The sequence below is a fragment of the Mesoplodon bidens genome (assembly GCF_964165515.1).
Source record: "Mesoplodon bidens genome assembly, chromosome: 7".
Classification (NCBI taxonomy): Eukaryota; Metazoa; Chordata; class Mammalia; order Artiodactyla; family Ziphiidae; genus Mesoplodon; species Mesoplodon bidens.
In genome coordinates, this window is record NC_138164.1 from 46,222,410 (window position 1) to 46,248,149 (window position 25,740).

The 25,740-nt window shown below is 41.2% G+C and overlaps 1 protein-coding gene across 2 annotated transcripts; it reads left to right on the forward strand.

Moving 5' to 3' along the window:
• Window positions 1-1,834: 1,834 nt before the first annotated feature.
• SPTY2D1 (SPT2 chromatin protein domain containing 1) lies at window positions 1,835-24,045 on the forward strand. Of its 2 annotated transcripts, none has more exons than XM_081240455.1 (6): window positions 1,835-2,088; window positions 12,571-12,685; window positions 13,924-15,558; window positions 17,784-17,955; window positions 19,664-19,741; window positions 20,702-24,045. In XM_081240455.1, exons 1-6 carry the CDS (start codon window positions 2,029-2,031, stop codon window positions 20,793-20,795), a joined length of 2,154 nt encoding a protein of 717 aa, XP_081096581.1. In that variant the 5' UTR covers window positions 1,835-2,028; the 3' UTR covers window positions 20,796-24,045. The 2 variants fall into 2 exon arrangements, with proteins under 2 accessions (XP_081096581.1, XP_081096582.1); XM_081240456.1 differs by lacking the exon at window positions 1,835-2,088 and adding an exon at window positions 2,113-2,356.
• The last annotated feature ends 1,695 nt before the right edge of the window (window positions 24,046-25,740 follow it).

Here is a 25,740-nt window from a genome sequence, read left to right on the forward strand (position 1 = left end):
GCCACTGAGCCCGCGAGTCTGGAGCCTGTGCTCCACAGCAGGAGAGGCCACAACAGTGAGAGGGCTGCGTACCGTAAAAAAAAAAAAAAAAAAAAAAAAAAAGACGCAGACCTACTAGAGAATGGACTTGAGGACACGGGGAGGGACAAGGGTAAGCTGGGACAAAGTGAGAGAGTGGCATGGACATATATACACTACCAAATGTAAAATAGATAGCTAGTGGGAAGCAGCCACATAGCACAGGGAGATCAGCTTGGTGTTTTGTGACCACCTAGAGGTGTAGGATAGGGAGGGTAGGAGGGAGATGCAAGAGGGAGGAGATACAGGGATATATGTATATGTATAGCTGAATCACTTTGTTATAAAGCAGAAACCAACACACCATTGTACAGCAATTATACTCCAATAAAGATGTTAAAAAAAAAAAAAGAAGGCGGCCAGGGTAACTCATAGCAGTCCTTTCAGGCCACGATAGGATTAAGATTTTGGTCTTCATCCTAAGAACAATGGGAAACCATTGGCTTTATCTGCTGAATAGAGAACCACTTGAAGGAACTTTCAAAATCTTAGTTTTAATTTTTAATAGATGAGGAACCTGACATCTGTTAGTTTTTTCAATATATTACACCCAAGATTCCATATAACTTACAATCCTGTGAGGGGGAAATATTTGTAGAGTTGGCCTCCAGCAAGTGTGAACTACTTAAAATAGATGGGTATGTATTTGAAAGGAACTATGGCATAAGTTACAGTATGCTATGCTGGGTTCCACAGAGGGCGTAAAAACATTGAGAACTACAGTTCTGCCATTGGACAAAGGCTTAATTTTGGTCTGTTGTTTGGGCAGCCTTAAATGGAGAAAGGTAGTTAGGGCCACACCTTCAGCATTAAACTTCGGTTGAAAAAGGAAGACAGAGAGGCTTTGCCTAATATTTTTAAACAGCTTTATTGAGATAAGTTACATACTGCAAAATTCACCTGTTTTAAGTGCACGATGATGTGCCATCAGCACATCCAGTTTGGGAGCATTTCCAGCACACCAGAAAGCTCCCTACTGTTTGCAGTCGACCCGGCCTATTCTTCCCCACAGCCCCAGGCCTGCCTAATTAGTGTATTTTACTGAGTAAAAATTACCCCAGATAACCTTAAGAGGAACCCTCGACTGAATATGAATACGTACATATAAATATATGTACGTCTTGATCAGTGGGCCTAGTATATCCAGGCCGGGGGTGTATGTGAGAAATTCCTCCATTTATCCACTGAGCAAAACACACAGTTCGCTGCCCTACATGGGGCTTATTATCTAAATGAGGCAAAAGCAGTAAGCGGGCGCCTCTATACACGGCATGCGTGCATGTGTGTAGGAGGTGAGCACACGCCCTGTGCCAAGACGCTTTGAGCAACGTGTGTGTACCCAAGACAGACGACCAGTCGGTGCGGTTTGCGCCTGCGCAGCTTGGCGAGTGCCTACAAACGGGTAACTGAAACCCCCTGCTCGAGACCTGTCGGGTCTGCTGTTGGGACGCCGCCGTCTCAAACCTGAGCGTCCACCCGTGACACCCAGCGAACCCAGGCCTGGTAGGTAACCCCTCACCCCCTCGACTCCCCTACCCAGACCTCACAAGGGGCACCAAAATTGTCAGGGCTCCCGCCAAGGCCCTCAGGGTAGCGATTCTCTCCCTTGGCCACACCCCACAGTTTACTAGGCCGAGTCTCCTTGGTCGGTGAAGGGCTTAGTCCCGCCCCTTCGAGCCAACGTCAACAGCCACGTACCACGTTTCTACGTGTCTGAAAGCGGAAGTTACGCCGCAAACAAGCGAGGGAAGCGGCGGACCTGGAAGGGTACTGGCCGCTGGAGGAAAGAGGGTGGGCAGACGGCTTTGGAAGGCTCCGGAAGTGGTTGTGCACTGGGGGGGGTGGGAGAGGGGCTGGTCAGGCAGTTCATTCGGATGTTGCTGGTCGCCTCGCTAAGGCGCAGGTTCACTCTTCTCCGAGAGGCTGGCCCAGCCCTCCGCCTCGGCCAGAATGGACTTCAGGGAAATTCTCCTGATAGCTTCCAAAGCACAAGGTGTCAACAACGTGCCGGTAAGTACCAGCCGGGGCGCGACTGTAGGAGATCCTGGACTTCCAGTTACGAATGTGTGGCCCTTGGAACTTCCAGGAATCCGTCTGTCGGCTCTGGGAGAGGAAAGACCTGGACGGCGTTTTTGTTTGTTGGTTGGTTGGTGGTTTTGTTTTTTTTCTCTTGGACATGTACTTCTGAGTACTGGGGGTGAAGACGGGCTTGAGATGCGAGGCGGGAGCCTTCTGACGAGCGGCTTGTTTAGGCTGTTACCCCTGCAACTTTGCGCTGGTGAGTAGAGCCATGCTTGGCACGTAGTGCAATCTAGCGCTAGTAGTTTCTAGCTTCGGCGTAAACGTCAATCCAAAGGTTGGGGAGTTCAGGAATTTTAGGGACTTGGCCTGATAGCTTTTGAGGCGATTTCCCACTGATCTTTGGGTCAGCGTTTTGTGATTTCCCAAAAAAGTTCTTTGACTTGTGGCCCCACCCACTCAACCAACCAGGTGATTGAATTATCACCTCCCAAGGCGGGAGTTGAGTGGATTCCACGAAATCCTTGGCCAACAGAATGAGTGAAGTAGTTTCAGCTTCCATTTATTTGTGGTCTTCCAGATTTGTCTTTGTTTCAAATCTAGGTCCCATTTACTCAGTAAGGTTTGCTAACTCGCTAACATTCGCAGAGCGGTGTAAGACTTTAAATGAGGTAGTGGGTGAGAGTGCCTGCTTTGCGGGGGTGTAGCTGTTTTGCATAAACTAATCATTTCTGTATCCTCAGATGGTACCACAGCCCAGCTGTAAACCGATAAATTGCATTGTGTTACCTGCGGTTTGAGCGATGAGGTGTAGAGCTCAAATGGCTCTCTTTTAAAGTCAATTCAACTGGACCTTATTGAGCTCTCACTATGCATTTCTTAGATTTTTGTATATTTGCAATATTTTTTCCCTCCCCTGCGCTTTTCTTGTCTTTTGAGGCTGGCTCATTGTTTTTACTCTTTTGAAGATATTGATCTAAAAATAGTAAAATAACTGGTAAATAAAACTGATATTCATCAGCTTATTATATATATTCACATCCCATCCGAAATACTCCGAATGATCTTGAAGTTATGAAACCTTGAATGACAGAATTACTTTCTGCACCTGTAAATTTCCTAGACAAGTCGATATTGGATCTAGTAACATTCATATTTGCATAAATTAGGTCCATATCTCATTCTACATCTTACTCAATTTCAGTGGAGGTCAAAGATAGATAATACTAGCCCTGATGCCGAAGACTATTCTGTGGAAGAATCAGAACCAAGTTACTCGTTTCTTATTCTAAAAACCAATGGTTGCTGAGAGAAAAGTACATATTTCTAGAGCAGAAGTTTTCAAACTATGTCTGTATTTCAGAATATATATATTATCGATTTATCTATGTTTGGAATAACAAAGATTGGAAGCAAAAAGGAGAATGGGTAAATTGGTGGTCATTTAAAATTTAATAGATGAACATAGGCATGTACTTCATGAAAGCATGCTTTTCCCTCCCACCCACCCCAAAAGCTAGTAAGCCTGGAAGTTTGATTTAGTTATCAGCATTATAACCCTTACCTTTTTACTTCAGATGAAAGTAAGTCACAAAAGAAACTATTGAGGAATAGAGCAAGATTGTATTTAATTTAATCCATTATCTTGTTTTTACTCGATTCATCTAATTATTTTAAGTTATTGAATATTTGCTTTATCAGCTCAAAGTAAAGCCTTTTAGAGCACACTATCACTTGTGAAATCTAACACATATTGTACAGTGTAAGATTGTTACAAAGCAAGTATCCTTATAAACCACCATCCAAGTCAAGAAAAACATTTCTGCAAGTGCACAGACACACACACACACACACTCTCTCTCTCTCTCTCTCTCTCTCCCTCCCTCTCCCTCTCCCTCCCTCCCTCCCTCCCTCCCTGCTTGACAAAAACTTTACTGATTGAATTATGGTCTGAGAACCACAGAGGCTTTGCAGTAATTGCAGATAACTGCATCCTTCTCTAGTGCTTGGTTCATATTTCTCTTTTAGCCATCTCTTCCCCCACCTTCCATTTGGATCCTGTCGGAGCTGACTTTCGATTTCAGTCATCAAGTTCCTGTGTCACACCTTTGCTACAGAAAAGAAGTACACTAGCATTGATTGGACTAAAATCCAAGGGAGACTAAAATCTGAAACACCTGTACAGCCATTTGGAACTCTTTGCAGGGCTTTTATTTTTAGGAAGTGTCTACTGTATATGACTTGAAAAGCAATGAACAGTTCCCATTGGGACAGCTTTCTTTTACATTGTTTCTTTCTAAGAGAAATAGTTGCCTTTATAATGTTTTAGTTAAAAGAAGGATTGCATCATGCCTAGAAATATTCAGCATGCTGTCATTTCACAGTGGAAAACTGAATACAAAAAAGCAGCTGATCGGGCTTCCCTGGTGGTGCAGTGGTTGGGAGTCCGCCTGCCGATGCAGGGGACACGGGTTCGTGCCCCGGTCCGGGAGGATCCCACGTGCCGCGGAGCGGCTGGGCCCGTGAGCCATGGCCGCTGGGCCTGCGTGACCGGAGCCTGTGCTCCGCAGCGGGAGAGGCCGCAGCAGTGAGAGGCCCGCGTACCGCAAAAAAAAAAAAAAAAGCAGCTGATCAAGGGGATGTAACCAGTCACTGTTTTTAGCTCTGTTTATTTTAAAGGAGGAAAGATATTTTTGGTAACCTTGCCCTTAATATTTTTCTCCCGGGGTTCCTCTAACAAAGACAAAGTGGTTGTCTTGTTTAGCAGAATAGAAGAGCTTAGAATCTGGATTCTTACAGGTTACAAGTAACTATAATTGATGGCTTGTAGCACATGAGGCAAGTTAAATGGTCTTTCTCACAGTCAGTCTGAAAATCATCCCAGACAAGATACTGTAGCTCTGGTGTGACCCTCAGATCAAAAAGTAAGGGGAAGCCTTCATGTGGTATCAGACATATAAGGATTTGGGGAGCTATAGACCCTTGAGGGTAAGAATATAGGTACTTTATAGTAGTTACATTTCCTTTTTTTTAAATTGAAGTGTAGTTGACTTACAATATTGCATTAGTTTCAGGTGACAATATAGTCATTTGATATTTTTATAGATTATACTCCATATAAAATTATTATAAAATACTAGCTATATTCCTTGTGCTGGTTATATTTCCTTTTTTATTTTTTAAAAACTTAAAAATTTTTAAAAATTATTATTGCAGTATAGTTGATTTACAATGTTGTGTTAGTTTCTGGTGAACTGTAAAGTGAAGCAGTTATACATATACATATATCCACTCTTTTTTAGATGCTTTTCCCATATAGGTCATTACAGAGTACTGAACAGAGTTCCCTGTGCTATACACAGTCCTTATTATCTATTTTATTAGATAATAAAAGGTCCTTATTATCTATTTTATATATAGTAGTGTGTTTATGTCAACCCCAATCTTCCGATTTATCCCTCCCCCGCCCTTTCCCCTGGTAACCATAAGTTTGTTTTCTACATCTGTGACTCTATTTCTGTTTTGTAGATAAGTTCATTTGTACCATTTATTTTTAGAGTCCACGTATAAGTGATATCATATGATATTTGTCTTTCTCTGTCTGACTTCACTCAGTATGACAATCCCTGGGTCCATCCATGTCACTGCAAATGGCATTATTTTGTTCTTTTTTATGGCTGAGTAATATTCCACTGTATATGTGTACCACATTTTTATTCACTCCTATGTCAGTGGACATTTAGGTTGCTTCCATGTCTTGGCTATTGTAAATAGTGCTGCAGTGAACATAGGGGTGCATGTATCTTTTCGAATTATGGTTTTCTCCAGATATATGCCCAGGAGTGGGATTACTGGATCATATGGTCATTCTATATTTAGTTTTTTAAGGAGCCTTCATGCTGTCCTCCATAATGGTTGTACCAATTTACATTCCCATCAACAGTGAGGGAGGGTTCCGTTTTCTCCACTCCCTCTCTAGCATTTATTGTTTGTAGATTTTTTGATGATGGCCATTCTGTAGTTTTGATTTGCATTTCTATAATAATTAGTGATGTTGAGCCTCTTTTCGTGTGCTTTTTGTCCATCTATACTTCCTTTTAAAGAATAGTATAGGCCAACAAAAAAGTTTCCGCAGGCAGTCACTTTGTAACCCTTGATGATAGTTGATTATAACTGGATTATTTCCCACTCTTAGATGTGAAGATGACTTTGTAGTGCCTGGGGCAGCTTTAGATTTCTAGCCTGGAGCAGTACTTATGAACTGGTGTTTTAGGGAAAGGGTCTTTTAGAAACTACTGCCCCACAGAGATTATATTATTTCTCTTCCCCATCACTACCTAGACAATCTCTTTATGAATAATAAGGATAATAGTAACAACAATTAACATTTATAGTGCTTCCTTTGTGCCAGGCACTGTTCTAGGCACTTTTTGTATATTAATTAATTTAATCATCATAATAACCATATACGGAAGCTTGTTTTACAGATCAGGAAACTGAAGTCCAGGGAGATGAAGAAATGTTCCCAGAGTCACACAGCTAATAAGTGACAGGGTTAGTCATGGCAGAGCGGAGAAAGTAGTCCAGGCAAACTGGCTTCAGAGTTCTTGCTCTTAATCACTACCCTGTGTTGAATGAGGAGAGTCTTTTGGAAATGGGGTGGTGAGGAAGGTTGTCTTCTATAAAGCCTGAATCCATCTAGCTCCCTATCCCCAACTCCAGCCTCATATAGCCTTGGGCAGTAACCCTGTTGTTTTTTTGATGACACTTCTCAGTGTACAGTAAAGTCTGATGGGAGAGAAATTTAAAGACCAAACTAACAGCATATGGAAACTGGAGGACAGAGATTTACAGCCTGTTTGGGAGAGTGCCAGCATAGTTAACAGAAATAGAGTCTGAGGTTGAGGGAAGGTTCAGTGGTGGACCTGTTTGGGGTAATGGCACGATCTAAGAGGCAGATAGAAATTAGGGAATAGCATTTAAGAATGAGGTTCGAGCTAGAGATGAAAATGTTGGGATTAAGTTAGAAGTGAAGCATTTTGTAGTGGGAACACTTTTGCCCCTGAGTCAGGAGACCTAGATTCTAATTCAGACACTGCTACAAATTGTGTGAGTGATAGCCAGTAGTAAATACACAGTTGTCTTTTGGGGGCCATTTCTAACATGAAGTTGGACTAGAGGCTCTGAGGTATCCATTTGATACATTTTATATAATCTGGTATACTTTTTAAACACAGTAATAGTAAAATTTACATTTGACCCCATAGCAGTCTCGAATAGCATGCTTTTTGGTTGTTTTATTTTCACCCTCTTAGCTACCCAGCTAAGCAAGCCTAATGCAAATCAGTGGTTTTCCAGGCCTGCATTCATTCCCTGAGTATGATGTTTTGAGAAGATTGTAGAAGTTGTGTAGTCATTATTAAAGTTAAGGATAAATTCTTTTATTTTATTTTTATTTTTTTGGCTGCGTTGGGTCTTCGTTGCTGCGCGCAGGCTTTCTCTAGTTGCAGTGGGTGGGGGCTACTCTTCATTGCAGTGTGCGGGGCTTCTCATTGTGGTGGCTTCTCTTGTTGTGAAGCACGGGCTCTAGATGCGCGGGCTTCAGTAGTTGTGGCTCGCGGGCTCAGTGGTTGTGACTCGTGGGGTCTAGGGTGCAGGCTCAGTCGTTGCCACGCACGGACTTAGTTGCTCCATGGCATTTGGGATGTTCCTGGAGCAGGGCTGGAACCCGTGTCCCCTGCATTGGCAGGTGGATTCTTTTTTTTTTTTTTTTTTTTTTTTGCGGTACTTGGGCCTCTCACTGTTGTGGCCTCTCCCGTTGCGGAGCACAGGCTCCAGACGCGCAGGCTCAGCGGCCATGGCTCATGGGCCCAGCCGCTCCACGGCATGTGGGATCTTCCCGGACCAAGGCACGAACCCGTGTCCCCTGCATCGGCAGGCGGACTCTCAACCACTGCGCCAACAGGGAAGTCCAGGATATATTCTTTGAATATTTCTAACTCCTATTTGTAACCAATGATAAACCTCTAATTTATATAAAACCATCAGGAAATATATATTTTCTACAATTACAACAATATATTATCTCCTGAGTAAAGAACAGCTTTCAAGAAGGAATTGACTATTGATTCTAATATAACATATTTGGTGAACATATATTTCCAGACTGAAAGCTCCTTATTTTCTTAATCTGACCATGACAGTATAGTTTCAATGCAAGGAACACATGTGTTTAAAAGTGACTTAACATTTTTTAGGTCTCTTGGCTTCAGAATTACAAATCTTGGCAAAATCTCTGATACTGTATTTCAATGGCATGTGCTTCACTGTTGTGGATCTTTCACTGGGGCCCAGCAGAATGACTGAGTCGGCTTGCAGTATAATAAAATGGGTACACTTAGGATAAAAGAAACTCTTGTCCAGCTGCTTCTCATGAAGCTCATACAATGAAGCAGCCTGGTGCCTTGAGTCAGATACAGAATTGGTGGATGCGTCTTGATGTGTTGCTGCTAGAGCTAAATGTGACCATCTGATGTGGGAGAAAGTGCAGACAGTTCTCCTGCATTATTAAATGGAATATAATGTAATCCCAGCCTGAAGCTTTCTTTTCAACACATGGTTCTCTGCTGGGCACCTCTGTGGGAGAAGGAGACTGTCTAATAAAATATTCTGTTACAGCAAATCTTCTAATACCAGGGTCTGACTGCAACCCCTTTTTCAAAAGTCTAGCCAGCTCAATGTTAGGAACGTCTATCGTGATAGACCCAAGAGAAAGGAAAATACACGTTACAGGAGAACTTGTACACAGATGTTCACAGCAGCATTATTCATAATAGCCAAAAAGTGGAAACAACCTAAATATCCATTAACTGATGATTAGATAAACGTGGTATATCCCTACAATGAAAAATTATTCATCCATAAAAGCAATGAAGTACTGACTATGTTACAACATGAACCTTGAAAACATTATGCTAAGTGAAAGTAGTAAGATAGGAAAGACCACTGTAGCAGTCAGGGTTCTCCAGAAAAACAGAACCAGTAGGATCTGTCTTAGGGAATTGGCTCATGTCGCTGTGGGGGCTGGCAAGTCTGGAATGTGTTGGGGAGGCTGGCGCTCAGGCTGGAGCTAATGCTGTCGGAAGTGGGGTGGTGAGGAAGGTTGTTGTCTGTAAAGCTCAAATCCATCTAGCTCCCTACTCCAGCTCTCCAACTCCAGCCTAATAAAGCCTTGGGCAGTAACCCTGTTGGTGTTTTTGATGACACTTGTAAGTGTTCAGTAAAGTCTGATGAGAGAGAGTTTCACATAGAAATTCTGGAGCAGATGGAGAAAAAAAAGTTTTTTTAATTGAAAAATCTTACCTACTTTGTATAATCACTTATCTACATAATCATTTACCTACGGCTTCTAAATTTTACCTTATTTTATGATGCATCTCAGTCACTATGTAGTGGTACATTAGGTGCATGATTTCATTTATATGAAATGTCCAGAAGTGGCAAATCCATAGAGACAGAAAGTAGATTAGTGGCTGCCAGGGGCATAGGTGAAGGGGGAATGGGGGAATGATTGCTGAAGGGTAAGGGATTTCTTTTTTGGAAGGTGAAAATGTTCTGGAATCAGATAGTGGTGATGGTTGTACAACTCTATGAATATACTCATACATATTAAACGGGTGGATTTTATCGTATGTGAATTAAATCTCATTAAAAATGTTAAAAAAGAAGATCATTATTATCTCTGGAGACCCAGCCCTTTTTTTTTTCTCCCCAGATTTCTAGGTTTTGATCTAAACTTGCCTAAGAGAATATTTTAATACTCTCCTGGTATCTGCTTTTGAGTGCATCAAGATACAGAGGATGTAAGAAACTATTAATTATGACTCAGCTTGTGTCAGTAAATAAGATTAAGCGTCATCAAGTAGGACCTTGTCCTACTTAAATTGTTTCCCAGCAGGCCTGCAGAGTAAGACGTTGTATAGATTCATTGAATTCCTTCTCCATCATATGGACAGGACAGCAAAATTGTTGGGTTAAATGTGAGGCCAGCTTAATAAGTATCCTTAAGGGTTAGCAGTGTTTAAAAATAAAAGCTGAATTTGAAATTGGCATGTGAATTGATGAAAATAGGTGTATACTTTGAAAAAAGCTCAAAGTAGTCTTTGGGATTCTTTTCTGAGTGAATCGAGTTCCTGAACCCCCTCCCTTGTTTCTTTATTGTGTTCGTCTTTCTTGTGCTTATATTTCCCAGTCGGTGTTTCCCAAAGTGAAGTACGCATAGCTTTGGCTGTACTATGATTTTAGGTGATACACAAATACGTTTTATTCTCATAGTTGCATTTTTTTTAAGTTATATATTTTGATAGGATTTGGAAAAATATAACTAGCCTTTCAAGCCTGTCATTTTATGGGTATTATTGCTTGAGGTAAAGCTGTAGTAATAAGTCATGGTGTTTGATCTACATGTTTTCTTAAAATTAGTAAATTATAATACAAGTGGTATACTATAAAAGGGCAAAAATCATGAAAGTGATATGCGAATGATTGGAGCTTAGTAAACAAGGCATTAAACTGCCCCATTGACACTGTGGTTTTCTCGTTCAGTGCTTGTATTCAGTCAAGAGTAGCTTTTCTGCTAGTCATACCCCATTACCTACCTCTTTAAGTCCCAGGTTAGGAAGAAAGATGTCTGCCCTGAAATCAAAGTAGGAAGTGCTCACTTGCTGCTGTCATACCTAGGTAACAAACCAATCCTGTTTTCAATCATTAACACGAATGTGTATATTGGCATTTTGGGGTAGGGGGAGCCCTGTGTAAGCTTTGATTTGGCAGGTGAATCTCTGGGCTATATAGTTGGCAGGGACAGAAAAATCTTGAGCCTTGGCAACACAAATCCACCCTTCCTCTTCTCACATATCTACTTGATGGCATGGGGTAGAGTGAGTGTGTGCCTCTGCTTATGAGTCTATGTGTCTTATGCAACTTGAACCATCTTCACGGTAGCACTTCTGTTAAGAAAATGTGAGCTTCCTGTGGATAAGGCCTATGTTTGAGGTTCTTGTAAACCATGACAAATTTTATATATCTAGTTAGGTAAGCAGTATTCTTTTTCTCCTGTCTTCCTTTCCCTTTCCTTTCTCCTTTACATATTGGGTCGCAATCCACTATGGAAAGGATTGCAACTAAACTTGCAAAGATATGGACTTCTTAAAGGATTTTATTATGACAGCCAAGGGGACTGGGAAAGGAATCTGGATGTTCTCTTTTGGAATTTCTCTCTATGTGGGATGTGTCAGGTCTCAAGCATTGCCATCACGTAGGATTTTCAGGTTGGATTAGGGCCTGCTGTCTTGGCCAGCTGCTTTGTTGGTAGACTAACTTAGCTGGAACTTCCAGCCTGTTTCAAGATGCCTTCTATTTGGCAGCTGTGTAGTAAGCATGAGTCCTTTGGCTTTCCTCCAGGAATTTCATACACATTTTGGGAGTCACTTTGTTGGTTCCTAAGTAGCTCCATTTGTTCTCATAGGTTAGTGTTTCTTAACTAGCACACCATCAGGTTGAGTGGATAAGAATGTCATCTGTCTAAGACGAAAGAAGGAGGGCATTAAAAAATTCTTATTTCCTATCCCATAAATTTAATTTGGAATGGTCCTAGAGATTAATCATCCTGGTCTGAGTTATTAGCTCTGTTTATCATACTTCTCTAATGATAAGATAAAAGGAAATATTTTTCCTTTTATAGTTTAAATTAGCATTATTCTAGTTTTAGTCATTTCCCAGTGCAGTTAGATAAAAATCCAAGCCCAGAGAAATACCATCTGTTCCAGGATAATGTAAGTACTTTTTGGGTGACATGGAAACCTGTCTAAAAGGGTTTGTGTGGCAAATTAATATTTAACGAACATAGAGCTGCACTTAAAGGTTACAGAGACTTGGGCCCTTCTTGCTGCTTAAATTTCTTTGAAATGCTTTTTGGCTATGGCTGGCCACCAGCTTTGCCCATGGTCAAAGGAGAATCTCAGTATTTCATGTTGAAAGCAAAGTAACCTATGAAGCAGCTATAAAAATCATCTGGAGTAGGGTACTCAGGAGGAAAACAGTTGTGATAGTAGTTTTTTCTGTTTGGAAAGTTCTGAAGAAGGCTAATCTTTTAAATCAGAATTCTAAAGCACTCAATCTGTTTTAGTGGTGATTTTTTTCAGTTCCCCCAGTCCAGGTATCTTTTTGGGAAAATAGCCTGAAAATAGTGTTTCTCTCAATTGTTCATTTATGTATTATTGAGGATGTTTAAAGAAACTCTGCACCTAAAAATAGTCATGTATAATCATATTTAGCCTGAAATTTTATAGCTAAGCTTTCATGTGGGTTATGTGATCTCTTAATTATTCAGAATAGATTTTTCAGTCAACATTTAAACTTCTCTACTGCTTCAAAGTTAATTGTGTATAACTTTTCCTTTGTTTTTATTTTTAGAAAAGATACAGTTTGGCAGTGGGGCCTCCCAAAAAAGACCCGAAAGTTAAGGGTGTCCAGTCGGCAGCTGTCCAGGCTTTTCTCAGAAGAAAAGAAGAAGAGCTCAGACAAAAAGGTATGAATCTCTAGCCTTATTCTCAATTTTAAAGTCTTCTATCTTCACAACTAGCTTGTACCTAACCAGTGGATGTTTGTAATATCATAACAGGCTGATGGATTTGTTGTGTATGTGTCTGAGTCAGCTGTATTTATAGCATTACGTATATTCTTATGTTGATCATTTGTATGGATGTTATCTTTTATTTCCTCTTAAATTAAAAGCTTTTTGGGTATAGTGACCATATCTTCTAATTGGCCATATTAGCTCTCCAGTAAGAAGTAAGAACTCCATTCTTTGACCTTGGTTCTTTTCCTGTTTGTTTATTTTTGGCTGTACCACGTGACTAGCAGGATCTTAGTTTCCTGACCAGGGATTGAACCCGGGACCACGGCAGTGAACGCACTGAGTCCTAACCATTGGACAACCAGGGAACTCCCCCTTGACCTTGGTTCTGAATCTGCTTCTACCTACTTTGTATTTTAATTAAAAAAAAATATGTTATTAAGAGTGCTATCTAGGGACTTCCCTGGTGGCGCAGTGGTTGGGAGTCCGCCTGCCAATGCAGGGGACACGGGTTCCAGCCCTGCTCCAGGAGGGTCCCACATGCCGTGGAGTGGCTAAGCCCATGTGCCACAACTGCTGAGGCCTGCGCGCCTGGAGCCCGTGCTCTGCAACAGGAGAAGCCACCGCAATGAGAAGTGTGTGCACAGCAGCGAAGAATGGCCCCCGCTCGCCACCACTGGAGAGGGCCCGCGCACAGCAACAAAGACCCAACGCAGCCGAAAAGATTAAAAAAATAAACAAATAAGAGTGCTACCTAAAAGGTTAAAATAGGGACACTTTTGTAAAATGAGTAAACTCAAGCAGTAGGTTTACTTCATGCAAATGACAAGAAAACTAATTCAATAAGTTTAAGTATCCACTGACTCATAATTAATAACAACTGTTAAGTGGGTACGAATATTCTCTTAACTTGGTATATTTATTTGGTATGAACTATTTTCTATATTTAAAGCTAAAAGCCAAGACTCTCCCTTGCTTAGTCATATAGAAAAACCCATATGTGACCCACTCATTATGTAAAGATGACTCAAATTGATACTTGTTTAATGACTTCCTCATTTGATTCTTAGATATCTTCGAACTTCTTCAAACTGTAACTTGAATGTTGCTTGGTTTTGGCCACCTACTGATATCAGATAAACATACTGTTATCGAGACCCTGAAATAATATGTTGTTTTGCCTCTTTTAGCTTTGGAAGAGAAAAGGAGAAAAGAAGAACTAGTGAAAAAGCGAATTGAGCTAAAACATGACAAGAAAGCAAGAGCTATGGCCAAGAGGACAAAGGATAATTTCCATGGTTACGATGGGATTCCTGCTGAGGAGAAGTCAAAGAAGAGGCAGGCAATGCAAACCCACACTAGCCAGGGAACAGACCAAGAGTTTGAGATGGAGGAAGAGGATGAATTCTTAGAATACAATCAAGCAGAGTCAGAGCAAGAGTATGAGGAAGAGCAAGAACGTCCTAAAGTTGAAAGCAAGCCAAAGGTCCCCCTTAAAAGTGCCCCACCACTCATGAACTTCAATGATCTACTCAGGCTGGCCGAGAAAAAGCAGTACGAACCGTTGGAGATAAAGGTAGTGAAGAAGCCAGAAGAGCGGCCTATGACTGCAGAAGAACTTAGGGAGCGAGAATTCCTTGAACAAAAGCGGAGGAAAAGGAAACCTGAGACAGAGGCAACATTACCACCAACCAGAAAAGTACCCTCTCAGAAAGAAAGTGTGGGCACAAAACTTAGCAAAGGTTCCGGAGACACGCATCCTTCTTCCAAGGGTACTCCCCTTCCTTATGCTGAGAAGAAATCCAGACCCAGCACAGCTAATGAGAAGCACTTGCGTTTATCTTCATCCAAATTCGTGCCAGGAGAAAGGACCAAAGTAGTATCTGGCAATTGCGCCCAACCCTTGCCTTGTGAGGGCCGTGACAGACCTGTTTTCAATGGGGCTGGAAAGCCCCACTCCAGCACCTGTTCACCAAGTATCCCAAAGACTTCTGCTAAAGGGACTCCAAAATCTGCTACTGAGCACAAAGCCAAAAAATCTCCTCATCCTAACCGTTCCAGGCCTGGACCCATGGTCACCCCACACAATAAGGCCAAGAGTCCAGGTGTCAGGCAGCCAGGCAGCAGCTCCAGCTCAGCCCCTGGGAGGCCTAGCACAGGGACTGCTTGGCCCACAGTTAGTTCTGGCCCCGTGCCCAGGCGCCAGGATGGCAACTCCAACTCAGGACCCGAGCGATCAGTCAGTGGGACCAGGAAGCCAACCAGTGACTTAAATCCCCCAGGACGGACAGTCAGTGGTACAAGTGGCCTTGGTCGACCTGCAGGCAGCTCAGGTTGCCCTGGGCGACCTACCAGTGGCTCCAGTGGTTCTGGGCGGCCTGTGGGCAGCTCTGGTGGCCTTGGGCGGCCTATGGGCGGCTCTGGTGGCCTTGGGCGGCCTATGGGCGGCTCTGGTGGCCCTGGGCGGCCTATGGGCAGCTCTGGTGGCCCTGGGCGGCCTGTGGGCAGCTCTGGTGGCCCTGGGCGGCCTGTGAGCAGTCCACATGACCGACGACCAGTGAGTGGCTCAGGGGCCCCTAGGCGGTCAGTCAGTGGCCCTGGCCAATCAGTAGTTCCAGCTGGACGGACTGTCAGCAGTTCAGGCCCTGGTAGACCAGTGAGCAGCTTTGGACCTGAGCGAACAGTTAGTACCTCAGGTCCCTCTCTGAAGCCCAAATGCACTGTTGTCTCAGAAACGATTTCTTCCAAGAATATAATCAGCCGATCCAGCAATGGACAGATGAATGGAATGAAGCCTTCCTTATCTGGCTACAGATCTGCCCAAGGTAAAATTTCCCCTCACCCTAAAAGTATTTATTTGTCACTAGGAAATTGGAAAGAATACTTTGTTTTATATAACCAAAGACCCTCTGAACTCTTCTGTGTGCTTTCAAATGTATTCTTGTGTTGATAGAATCCTGATGTTTTGTCTGTCCTATGCCAGAGAGTTCCTTTAGTAACCATGGCTTGGAAAATTCTTTAGAAAGAGACTTATCTAGGGCCCTCTGTGTTCACTCCTGTAATGTCTCTAAGTGCAGTAAACTTAGCTATGGGGTTTGTAAGACAGGGTGAGTGTGTATGTCTTTTGTGGTTCAATGAATGAATTCATCTTTACCTCTTCATGAAGACTATAGACACCTGTCTTCAAGGACTGGAGTGTATTGGTAAGCTTGAAGCCTTTTGCTGCATTGTTTGTCCATTAAATATTTGTTAAGCACCACTATGTGCCAGGAACTATTTTAGGTTGCCTTGTGTTTCTGGTCCTTACAGTGGCCCTAGCTACCAGTCCTGTAGGATTCTTCCGTCCCAAGGTATGGGACCATTGGTGGCACCTACTAAGTGCTAGGTCAGAGTTTCTACACAGTATTAAGGATTTGTTGAAGCACTTGTTAGGCACCGTGGAGAATATAAAAAGAAACAAAAGATGAGATTCCATGCTTTAAACTTCCTAATTCAGTCAAAACATTGGTTCTTTTTTTTTTAAAATAAATTTATTTATTTAATTTATTTATTTTTGGCTGCATTGGGTCTTCGTTGCTGTGTGTGGGCTCTCTCTAGTTGCGGCGAGCGGGGGCTACTCTTTGTTGCGGTGCACAGGCTTCTCATTACGGTGGCTTCTCGTTGTGGGGCATGGGCTCCAGGCGCGCGGGCTTCAGTAGTCATGGCTCACAGGCTGTAGAGCGCAGGCTCAGTAGTTGTGGCGCACGGGCTTAGTTGCTCCGCGGCATGTGGGATCTTCCCGGAACAGGGAACGAACCTGTGTCCCCTGCACTGGCAGGCGGATTCTTAACCACTGCGCCACCAGGGAAGCCCAAAATCATTGGTTCTTAACCAAGGACAACTTTGGTCCCCAGTGAACATTTGGCAGTGTCTGGAGACATTTTTGATTGACACAACTGGGGATGGGATGCTACTGGCAGCTAGTAGATGGAGGCCAGGCCATTATCCTACACTGCACAGGACAGCTTCCTGATAACCAAGAAATATCTGGCCCAAAATGTCAGAGTGCTAAAGTTAAAGAAACTCCGAGCTAAGGAGACAAGCCACGCATATTAAAAACAACTGTAGAACAACAAAGGGAGTGTCTGTAATCAAGGACTGGAAAGCAGTTGATCCCAGATACTGGTCTATTGATCAGTGCCTGTCTTTTGCAGGATTTTTAATCAGTCTTTTGGCAAAATGACAAAAATTAGGATGATGCAGTGAGTTTTTCCTTAAAGTCAGACTTGCTCAGTTTGAACAGTTATCCATATCTGAGAATCTGTCATACTTCATTGGACTTTTTAAAACTTTAATGGAATTATGGTGATAATAGATGGTAGATTGTTACCTTTGGCATCTTTTCTTGGCATGAGTAAAATTAGTGATCCTTTAGTGATTTGTAATTTTTTTTAAGAAATTGTACTAGTCTTTTAAATCCAAAACAGTAGGAACTACTAAGATAGAAAATGTAACAGTTCTAGTAAGCCCTGGGATAGACAGGAATTCTATTCCTTGGGGGTACCATGAAGCAACAGGGATGATGTAGTAATGAGTTCGTGCTGGGGGCCAGTTGCTGGCTCTGGTTGGTTGGTTGGTTGGTTGGTTGGTCTATGGCTGCGTTGGGTCTTCGTTGCTCTGCGTGGGCTTTCTCTAGTTGTGGTGAGCAGGGGCTACTCTTTGTTGTAGCGTGCAGGCTTCTCATTGTGGTGGCTTCTCTTGTTGCTGAACACAGGCTCTAGGCGCGCGGGCTTCAGTAGTTGTGGCTCGCAGGCTCTAGCACGCAGGTTCAGCAGTTGTGGTGCACGGGCTTAGTTTCTCCGTGGCATGTGGGATCTTCCCAGACCAGGACTTGAACCCGTGTCCCCTGCATTGGCAGGCGGATTCTTAACCACTGTGCCACCAGGGAAGACCCTGGCTCTGGTTTTTGAGGCTACCATCTTAATGAGTTCTTAAAATCTCAGCTTACATAGGACTTTGTTGGGACTACAAGTTTTAATGATCTTATAAATAATGGCTTTTCTATTCTTAGGTCCTCAAAGGCGTCCCTTCCCTGGTAGTTACAAAAGGCAGCGAGAATATGAAGAGGAGGAAGATGATGATGAATATGACTCTGAAATGGAAGATTTTATTGAAGATGAAGGAGAACCTCAGGAAGAAATATCCAAGCACATTCGAGAAATCTTTGGCTATGACCGAAAAAAGTAAGGCTAAAGAAGATTTAGATATATATACTTTTATTTTGAATAATCCATGCGATGGGGAAAAAAATAAACATTGATAGTAGAGGCATTGAATAAAATTCTTAATTAGGAATCCTTGGATGATTGTTTAGATTTACTTTTTTGGCACTTAATATTTAAGAATGAATGCAGAATTATTTGTGTAGTTACTTGTATGAGGGCCAAAAAATATCCCTTTTTAACTGTTCTCCTTATAAGATATATATTTAATGAGAGTGAAGCAGCTTGGTGTAGTAGAAATGGATTGGCTTTGAAATCAGAAAGCCATCCACAGAGCTATGTTGAAAGCCAGTTTGATCTGACACCTGCTTTTCTTTGATGTAAAAAGCTTTGCTACTCAAAAGTGTGGTCCCCGGGGCTTCCCTAGTGGCGCAGTGGTTGAGAGTCCGCCTGCCGATGCGGGGGACGCCGGTTCGTGCCCCGGTCCGGGAAGATCCCACATGCCGCGGAGCGCCTGGGCCCATGAGCCATGGCCGCTGAGACTGCGCGTCTGGAGCCTGTGCTCCGCAACGGGAGAGGCCGCAACAGTGAGAGGCCCACGTAACGCAAAAAAAAAAAAAAAAAAAAAAAAAAAAAAAAAGTGTGGTCCCTGAACAGCAAGCAGTATGGGACCAACAACATTGACGTCCCCCGGGAACTTGTTAGAAATGCAGGCTGCAGGCTTTCAGGCCCTACCTTAGATCTGAATCCAGATCAGCTTTATAAGGTTCCCAAGTGATTCACATGCACATTAAAGTTTGAGAAGTACTGATATAGAGCAAAGCTCGGGGTTTGAATGGAAGTTCCACAGCTTACTAGCTGGGTAAACTTGAGTAAGTTATTTTTTAAATGACATTTGGGAGGATTAAATGAGGTAGTATACAATTGACCTGTGAACAGTATAGGGGTTAGGAAAAATCCATATGTAACTTATAGTCAGCCCTCCGTATATATGGTTCCTCTGTGTACCAGTTCCTCCCTATCTGTGGTACCACATGTGTAGATTCAACCAATCATGGATTGTGTAGCACTGTAGTATGAAAAAAAATTCTCATGTAAGAGGACCCATGCAGTTCAAACCCATGTTGTTCAAGGGCCAACTGTATAAGTAAATCTGTCAGCACTTGCCCTCTCCTTTGAAGTCATGGATATTAGAAATCAGAAGGCAATGGTAAGAAAAGGTCTTTAAAAAAATTTAGCAGAAGAAAGAACTGGATTAAAAATCAGATCTAAAAACCTAATCTTAGTAGTGTCATAAGCTAGCTGTATGCTTTTGGTCAAGCTGCTATCTGCCTCAATCTCTGTTCTGAATCCATGAAACTCAAATGAGATTAATATATATATAATAATTTTCATATATATTGTGCTTTCATGATTTTAATATAAAGTATCATGTAAATAGAGGTGAGTGAGTTGAGCAAACATTGTTGGATTGGTACTTTGATCAAAATTAGATTCAGGAATAGTTGCCTTCTGGAAATATTAAGGGGTCATTTAATTTATCTTTACTTTAGAATCTCCCCTTTACCCAACCTCTGCCCACCTCACTGTCTGCCAAACAAGGAGGAATAATCCTAAATGTATGTTTGATTTAGTTATAAAGATGTTGATTTTAAAAACAGGAGGATGTAGTTCCTTTAGAAAATTGGGTTTTTCTTTTTTTTTAACAACTTTGATTTTCTTTTATCAGATACAAAGATGAAAGTGATTATGCCTTACGTTACATGGAGAGTAGTTGGAAAGAGCAGCAGAAGGAAGAAGCAAAGAGGTAAGCACAGATGTAACACGTTTGTGCAGAAATGTCCTAAAAATCCTTTTCTGTTCCCTCCTTCAGTTGCATCATTGGGAGCAGGGGCTTTGGGCCATGCTGTTTGAATTCCAATCCTGCTTACTTGCTGTGGGGCTTTAGACAAATTCCTTAGCCTTTTAAATCTTTTTTCCCATTTGTAAATGAGAATATACTGTTTTTATTCATTGAGGTTTTGTGAGGATTAAGATAATGTGTACAAGTTGCCCAGTGCAGTGACTCACCCATGTAGGCACACAATAAATGCTAGAGGCCTCCCCTGATCCTGTTGTAGCATGTTCTTATTTTTCTTTCCCCATCCTTAATTCCCTTTCCACATCAGATACATCTCAGTCTTGCTAACCTGTACCACCGCTGGCCTCAAGGACCTGTTGAGGAATATGAAATTCCCTATGTCTGATTCCTGTTTGGCCACCTGATATCAAATAAATGATCATTTCTTGGGTAGGGGTAACAAATGATTACTTTGTTTATAATGTTAACTTGGTGAAATAATTCACCTCATTCTCAACCCAGAATATTAAACCTCTTTCTCCCTCTTGCCGTCCCTCCTCTAACTAGATAAAATATCAAACTAAAGTGTTGGGAAGGGAAAAGAAAAGAATGTTACCTATTGAATAAATGTTTCTTGTTCTTTATTTTTTAAAGCTGATGAGATAATTTATATTTATTACTGTAATGGGAATATTAAGGTGTTGAGGTTATATGTAAGGTCTTTTTCCCACTATAACTTGAGGCAGTGGCAGTGGCTCCTGGTAAAAAGTATTCCTGCTTAGTCTGTTTTCAGTGGTTAAGGCTTGAGGCATTTTGAGTGCATCAGCACATTCCATGTAAGCTCTCAGTTGAAATTTCATTTTTGCTTTTTTAAAGAGAGCGGTAATTTCATGTATATTGATAAATACCCCCTTTTTTTCCTGACAGTTTAAGACTAGGTATGCAAGAAGATTTAGACGAAATGAGACGTGAAGAAGAAGAAATGAGACGTCGAAAAGCCAAGAAGCTGAAGAAGCATTAGCTGCTGCTTTTATTTATTTTTGTGAAATTCTGAAAACAGTCTGCTGCAAGGAAGTCCTGCCTTCAGACTGAAGAAGCCCCTTATCATTTTAATTTTAGAATTCTACTTAGGTACTCAAGGAGAAGGAATGCATACTGTCATCTATCTGCAGGCTGTCGTTAGAGCATAAAGTATTTTCAGATACTTTCCAGGGTGAAATCTGTAATGCAGATGACGTAACACCCAGTGAGCGCTCTTACAAAGCTAAACTGTTCACAGGTGCCACCCTTGATCCTGATGAGCTATGCACTCTCATGTGGGGCCGCTCACAAGTCAGCCAAACTTATGTTATTCCTTTGCTATTCTAAAAGGAAAAAAAAGGATTGCTCCTTTACTTCCGTAATTCTGCTGATGTGTGAGTACGGCACTGCCTGGCTCCCAGTCAAATTTACTTTGTCTTGATGAGGAAACTGGCCCTTCCATTAATGCTGCCAGCAATAAAGTGACCTGTCCTAACCTATATGTTTGGATTGAGAACTTGAAAATGTAGAGTAGCTGTTATAATTATATGGATGTCATTTCTGTGACTTTGAAGTAAAAAGTAGAATAAATTGTATTCTGCATTATTCATGGATTGGATGCTGAGCATTCTTATTCACTAATTTAGGTGATTAGGCAATTAACAGAAATTTTTCCAAGTTAAAATACAAGTTATGCCATTTTATATAAGACTATTCTTTTCCAAGGTTTACTTTCAGATTTACTGTTATGTCGGCTTTAGTGTAAAATAGACAAGGTCACTGTGCTGTTTGATTTTTACCTAAAAATTTCATTTTTATATTGAAGAAAAAATACTTATTTTATTCAAACATTAGATTTGGAAGAGTAATAATAGTTTAAAAAATAAGGAAGTGACATGTGAGGCTCCCCTCCTCCCCATTCCGCTCCCCCATTATAGAGATATTTTGGAATCCAAGGTGCCCTGGACCTTTTCATGTTAATGACTTTGTATTTTTATCTTAAATTCTTTAGTGATTAACGGTAAAAAACCAAAAACTAAATTCATGCGTATCAAGACCACCACCTTCTCTCTTTGCCCATATTGCACTTTTATTTCAAACTATGCACTGTGAAGAGATTTTTTTCCCAGGTGGAAAGGATGTTCCCTGTTACTGGTATTTACTAGGCTGTGGAACTTCTTCATTCTCACCTTTTCTTCAAGTCATATCTATAGACTTGTTATATCTCTTAAGCCTCAAGTCCAAGCACTTCCAATCGGGCTGACCTAGGTTCTGGCTGGAAAGAAGCCAAGTCTCAAAGAAAGTCAGCAACAGAAAATGAGGTATGATGATGCCAGAGAGCATTTGTCCTTGACTCTGAGGGTTGGGGACAGTGCGACATAAGCTTGTAGAACAATTCTGTAATAAACATTGTGGCTATTTAAGCCATTGACTGGTGGGGATTAGGAAGTAGGTGAGGTTATCCTACAAGAATCCTTACTCTTCAACAGGTCTAAAAGTTGTTTTTGTATATTCTTTTTTATCCGTAATGCTTTCTTTCTTTCTCAAGTTTGGGTGTTAACAGATTATCACTATTAGCCTTCCTTAATGGGATGGCCCATCCTTAATGGGAATACCAGTCCTTTTAAGACTTTTGACTCATCTTGAATTGAGTTTCAAACTTTAAAAATGCAAGAACTTAATTTTGAAGTTGAATCCTATGAAAGGTGTCTTCATCACTAGGAATAACACCCTTCTAATGATCACATAGAACTGTTAAACACTGGTGGCAGAAAAGCCTATTGACTGCCTCTCACCAATCTCAAATACCTTCAGTGAAATTGATTCAAGGGTAGTGTGATATTCCGTGTAATAAAACAGGTTTGGAACATTATTTCCTTTGCTGTCACTTATGTGATTTTTTTTTCCCCTTCAAAAGTTTGCTTGAATATATTTTTTTCTCTATTCAGACTCATTGAAATCTGTAGTTACAATCAAGTGCTTGTCATAGCTGAAAGATTTCTGGTGGCTTAAAGCTTACTAGCACTTTACTCAATGATATTGTGCAGTTATTTGTACAGAAAGGCACCATTGTGCTAGCTAAAAGTTCCAGAACTTGGTAGAAAAAGTCAGGTTGTGTCCTATGTGTCATCACTTCTGGGTGCATTTCTTCTTCTATAATACAGATGTTGATTTCAGTTTTCTTCAGCATCAGCATTATAAAAGGGCACTCCTGTAGCTCATTAAAAAAAAAAAAAAAAAAGGTTCTGAATCTTTTAATCTTGGCCTTGTTTCCAAATCCTGTCTTCCATTTTGTTCTGCATCTCCTGACCACTCTTACAAAAAGCTCACAAACCTTTGAAGAAACTGGAATAGGCTGTTATTTTATCAAGTTTACAAATTAAGTGCTTGATTTTTAATGTGTCCTCTGCTGTTCTGATTTTCAGATTTTATTAGTATTTGAAGATGTGCCTTTTATTGGATAATGTTAAGTCACGAATGTAGTAATGTTATTTCAGTATTGTAATAATGTTGCATGATCATGGATGCAGCATTCTCAAACACGATGTGAAGGGAAGGTAGTTTTCATAAAACTCATATAGCTCTGATTGCACAGTCCCACTTGCTTTAGGTATTGCTATGTCAAAGCAGGAGGGACTTTCTTTAAAGGCTACTTTCAGAACTTGTCTTTGTATTTTCTCTAAACTGTAAATGCAGTTATGTCCATTTGGAGGCCAGGGTACCACATGTCACAGGCAGCCTTACATGTGTGCCGTGAGAAGGTTCAAAGACTGTTAACAAGAAAGTCTATGGGAACTCGAAATTTCATTTTTTAATGTAATCCCCAAGATCTTTTCCAAGAAATACTGTTTTGTATTTTATAACTTAAAAGCAGCTCTTAGTACATTTCTGAGATATAGCAGGAGACCAAAACATGTTTGGAAAGAGAATAAATATATGAAGAGAGACTGGTTGTTTTATTTTCAATGTGCTGAATATATTAGACTACTATTTATTTTGTGCGTGGATGTGATGAAATAAATATTCAGGTGTTTAGTGTATGATTAAGAGTGGAATATAGATGTCTTTGGAGTTATTAAATCCATGTCTTTTACATAATGGACAAATCAAGTTTAAAGAAACATTTACATAGCATAGCTTGTTTTCTGGTGCTGTTGACCTGCAAGAGAATCTACTTTTGCATATACAGATAAAAGTTTTGCAATTTATGTATAAAAGATATTGTAGGCATTAAAAATATTTTATTGATATTTTCACTGATTTGCATTTATTTACTAAAACTCATATTCCTTATTTCATCACCCTGAACATTATTCCAGCTAGAAACCCCAGTAGACTCATCAGACTTCAGAGATGGGGTTTACCTCCTTACACACACCTCTGTTCCTTCTCCCTTACACATTCCCTTCTGCTCAGCCCCTGCCACTGACACCTCTCCCCTCTTGCACCACCAGCTTAGAGAACTATTCTGGTATCAGACACCCAAGTTAGGAGAACTGTTTGGAGGTGTAGTCAGGGAACAAGGGAAGAAGAAGAACTGGGTATATAGTTCCTCTTTTCAAGAAATTGAGTGGTTCTAATCCCCTGTAATACAAAGAGCCTGAGATAGCTGGGAAGATGAGTCCTTAGGAATATAAGAGGCAAGAGGGCACAGCCATGCAGCCAGAGAATGTAGGCACTTAACTCAATGGAATGTGTTGAGTCTAGGTCATACAAGTATCATAAAAGATGCTAGTATCCTAGATTTAGAAATTATAAATTTTTGCTTATGAATTTTGAATTCACTTTTTCTATTAAAAAAAGTAATCCATACAGTGCATACAGGCACTTAAAAATACTTTAGCAAACAAATACCAAATAGTCATCAACAATATGCTGTCTGTGTAACCAAAGATCTACTTTGTTGGTAAGTGTGTACTTTTGAACAATGAAACCATTGGTCATCCCAAAGCAACCACAGAATGGGAGCAGTTCCATATAATTTATTTTAAAAGTATTTGCTCCTGTTAGGTTTTCTTTCTTTCTTTCTTTTAGGGTCAGAAAGCTCAAACCACTTTTAGAGGGCTTATTAGGAATATCCTAGGGCTCAGACACCCAGATTAATTGCATGGTTCTTACACTTAGGTTCTCATTCTTGGTCTCATGAACTCAAACTGCATCATCATGAGGACTGGGAAGTTAGCTTTTGTTTCTACACATGCTGCCTGGATCAGCAGCGGTCACTGCTAAAAGAAAAGGCAACTTCTCGTTTATTCAGGTGAGGAAGACTTTTGAACCAAGAGGTAGTCAAGATCTTGGATAACCCAGCCTCTCTTGCTTGGCTCCTTTCCTTGGCATGTAAAAGCATACCAAAGAGAAGACCTGGACCTTAATTTTGACTCTGCTACTGAGAACTGTGTGGGTTGGTAAGGTACTTAAGCCTCTCGACTTCATTTTTGCCATTTTGTAAAATGAGGCTGAGGTTACTATAAGGATTCAAATACTGTATAGTTTAGTATCTAGCACCCAATATGAAAATGCCCTTTCCCCACATGGTGTAAGCTTTGGGCTTAATGATAGCTGTGAAAAGGCCACAGAGAAATACCCCCAGAGAATAGGCTTAAAGTTGCTGCAATCTCTAACCCTTTCTGTAACATTTACATTTTTCACCCCTGCCTGGACCCTGGACCTTGGACCCCAGGAGAAAGGTATTATGTGGGAAATAGGTCTAAAGAGCTCTAGAGGATTTCTATGTTCAAGGGTACAGAATAGGGGACAAATTGAAGTAGGTATCTTAGTCTTAATGCCACTCTTACAGACTATGAAGCAGAGGGGACCCAATCACTCCCATCCACCCAACAACCTCCTGACCCTCCATCTCCGTTTTTTTTTCTGCGGTACACGGGCCTCTCACTGCTGTGGCCTCTCCCGCTGCGGAGCACAGGCTCCGGACGCGCAGGCTCAGC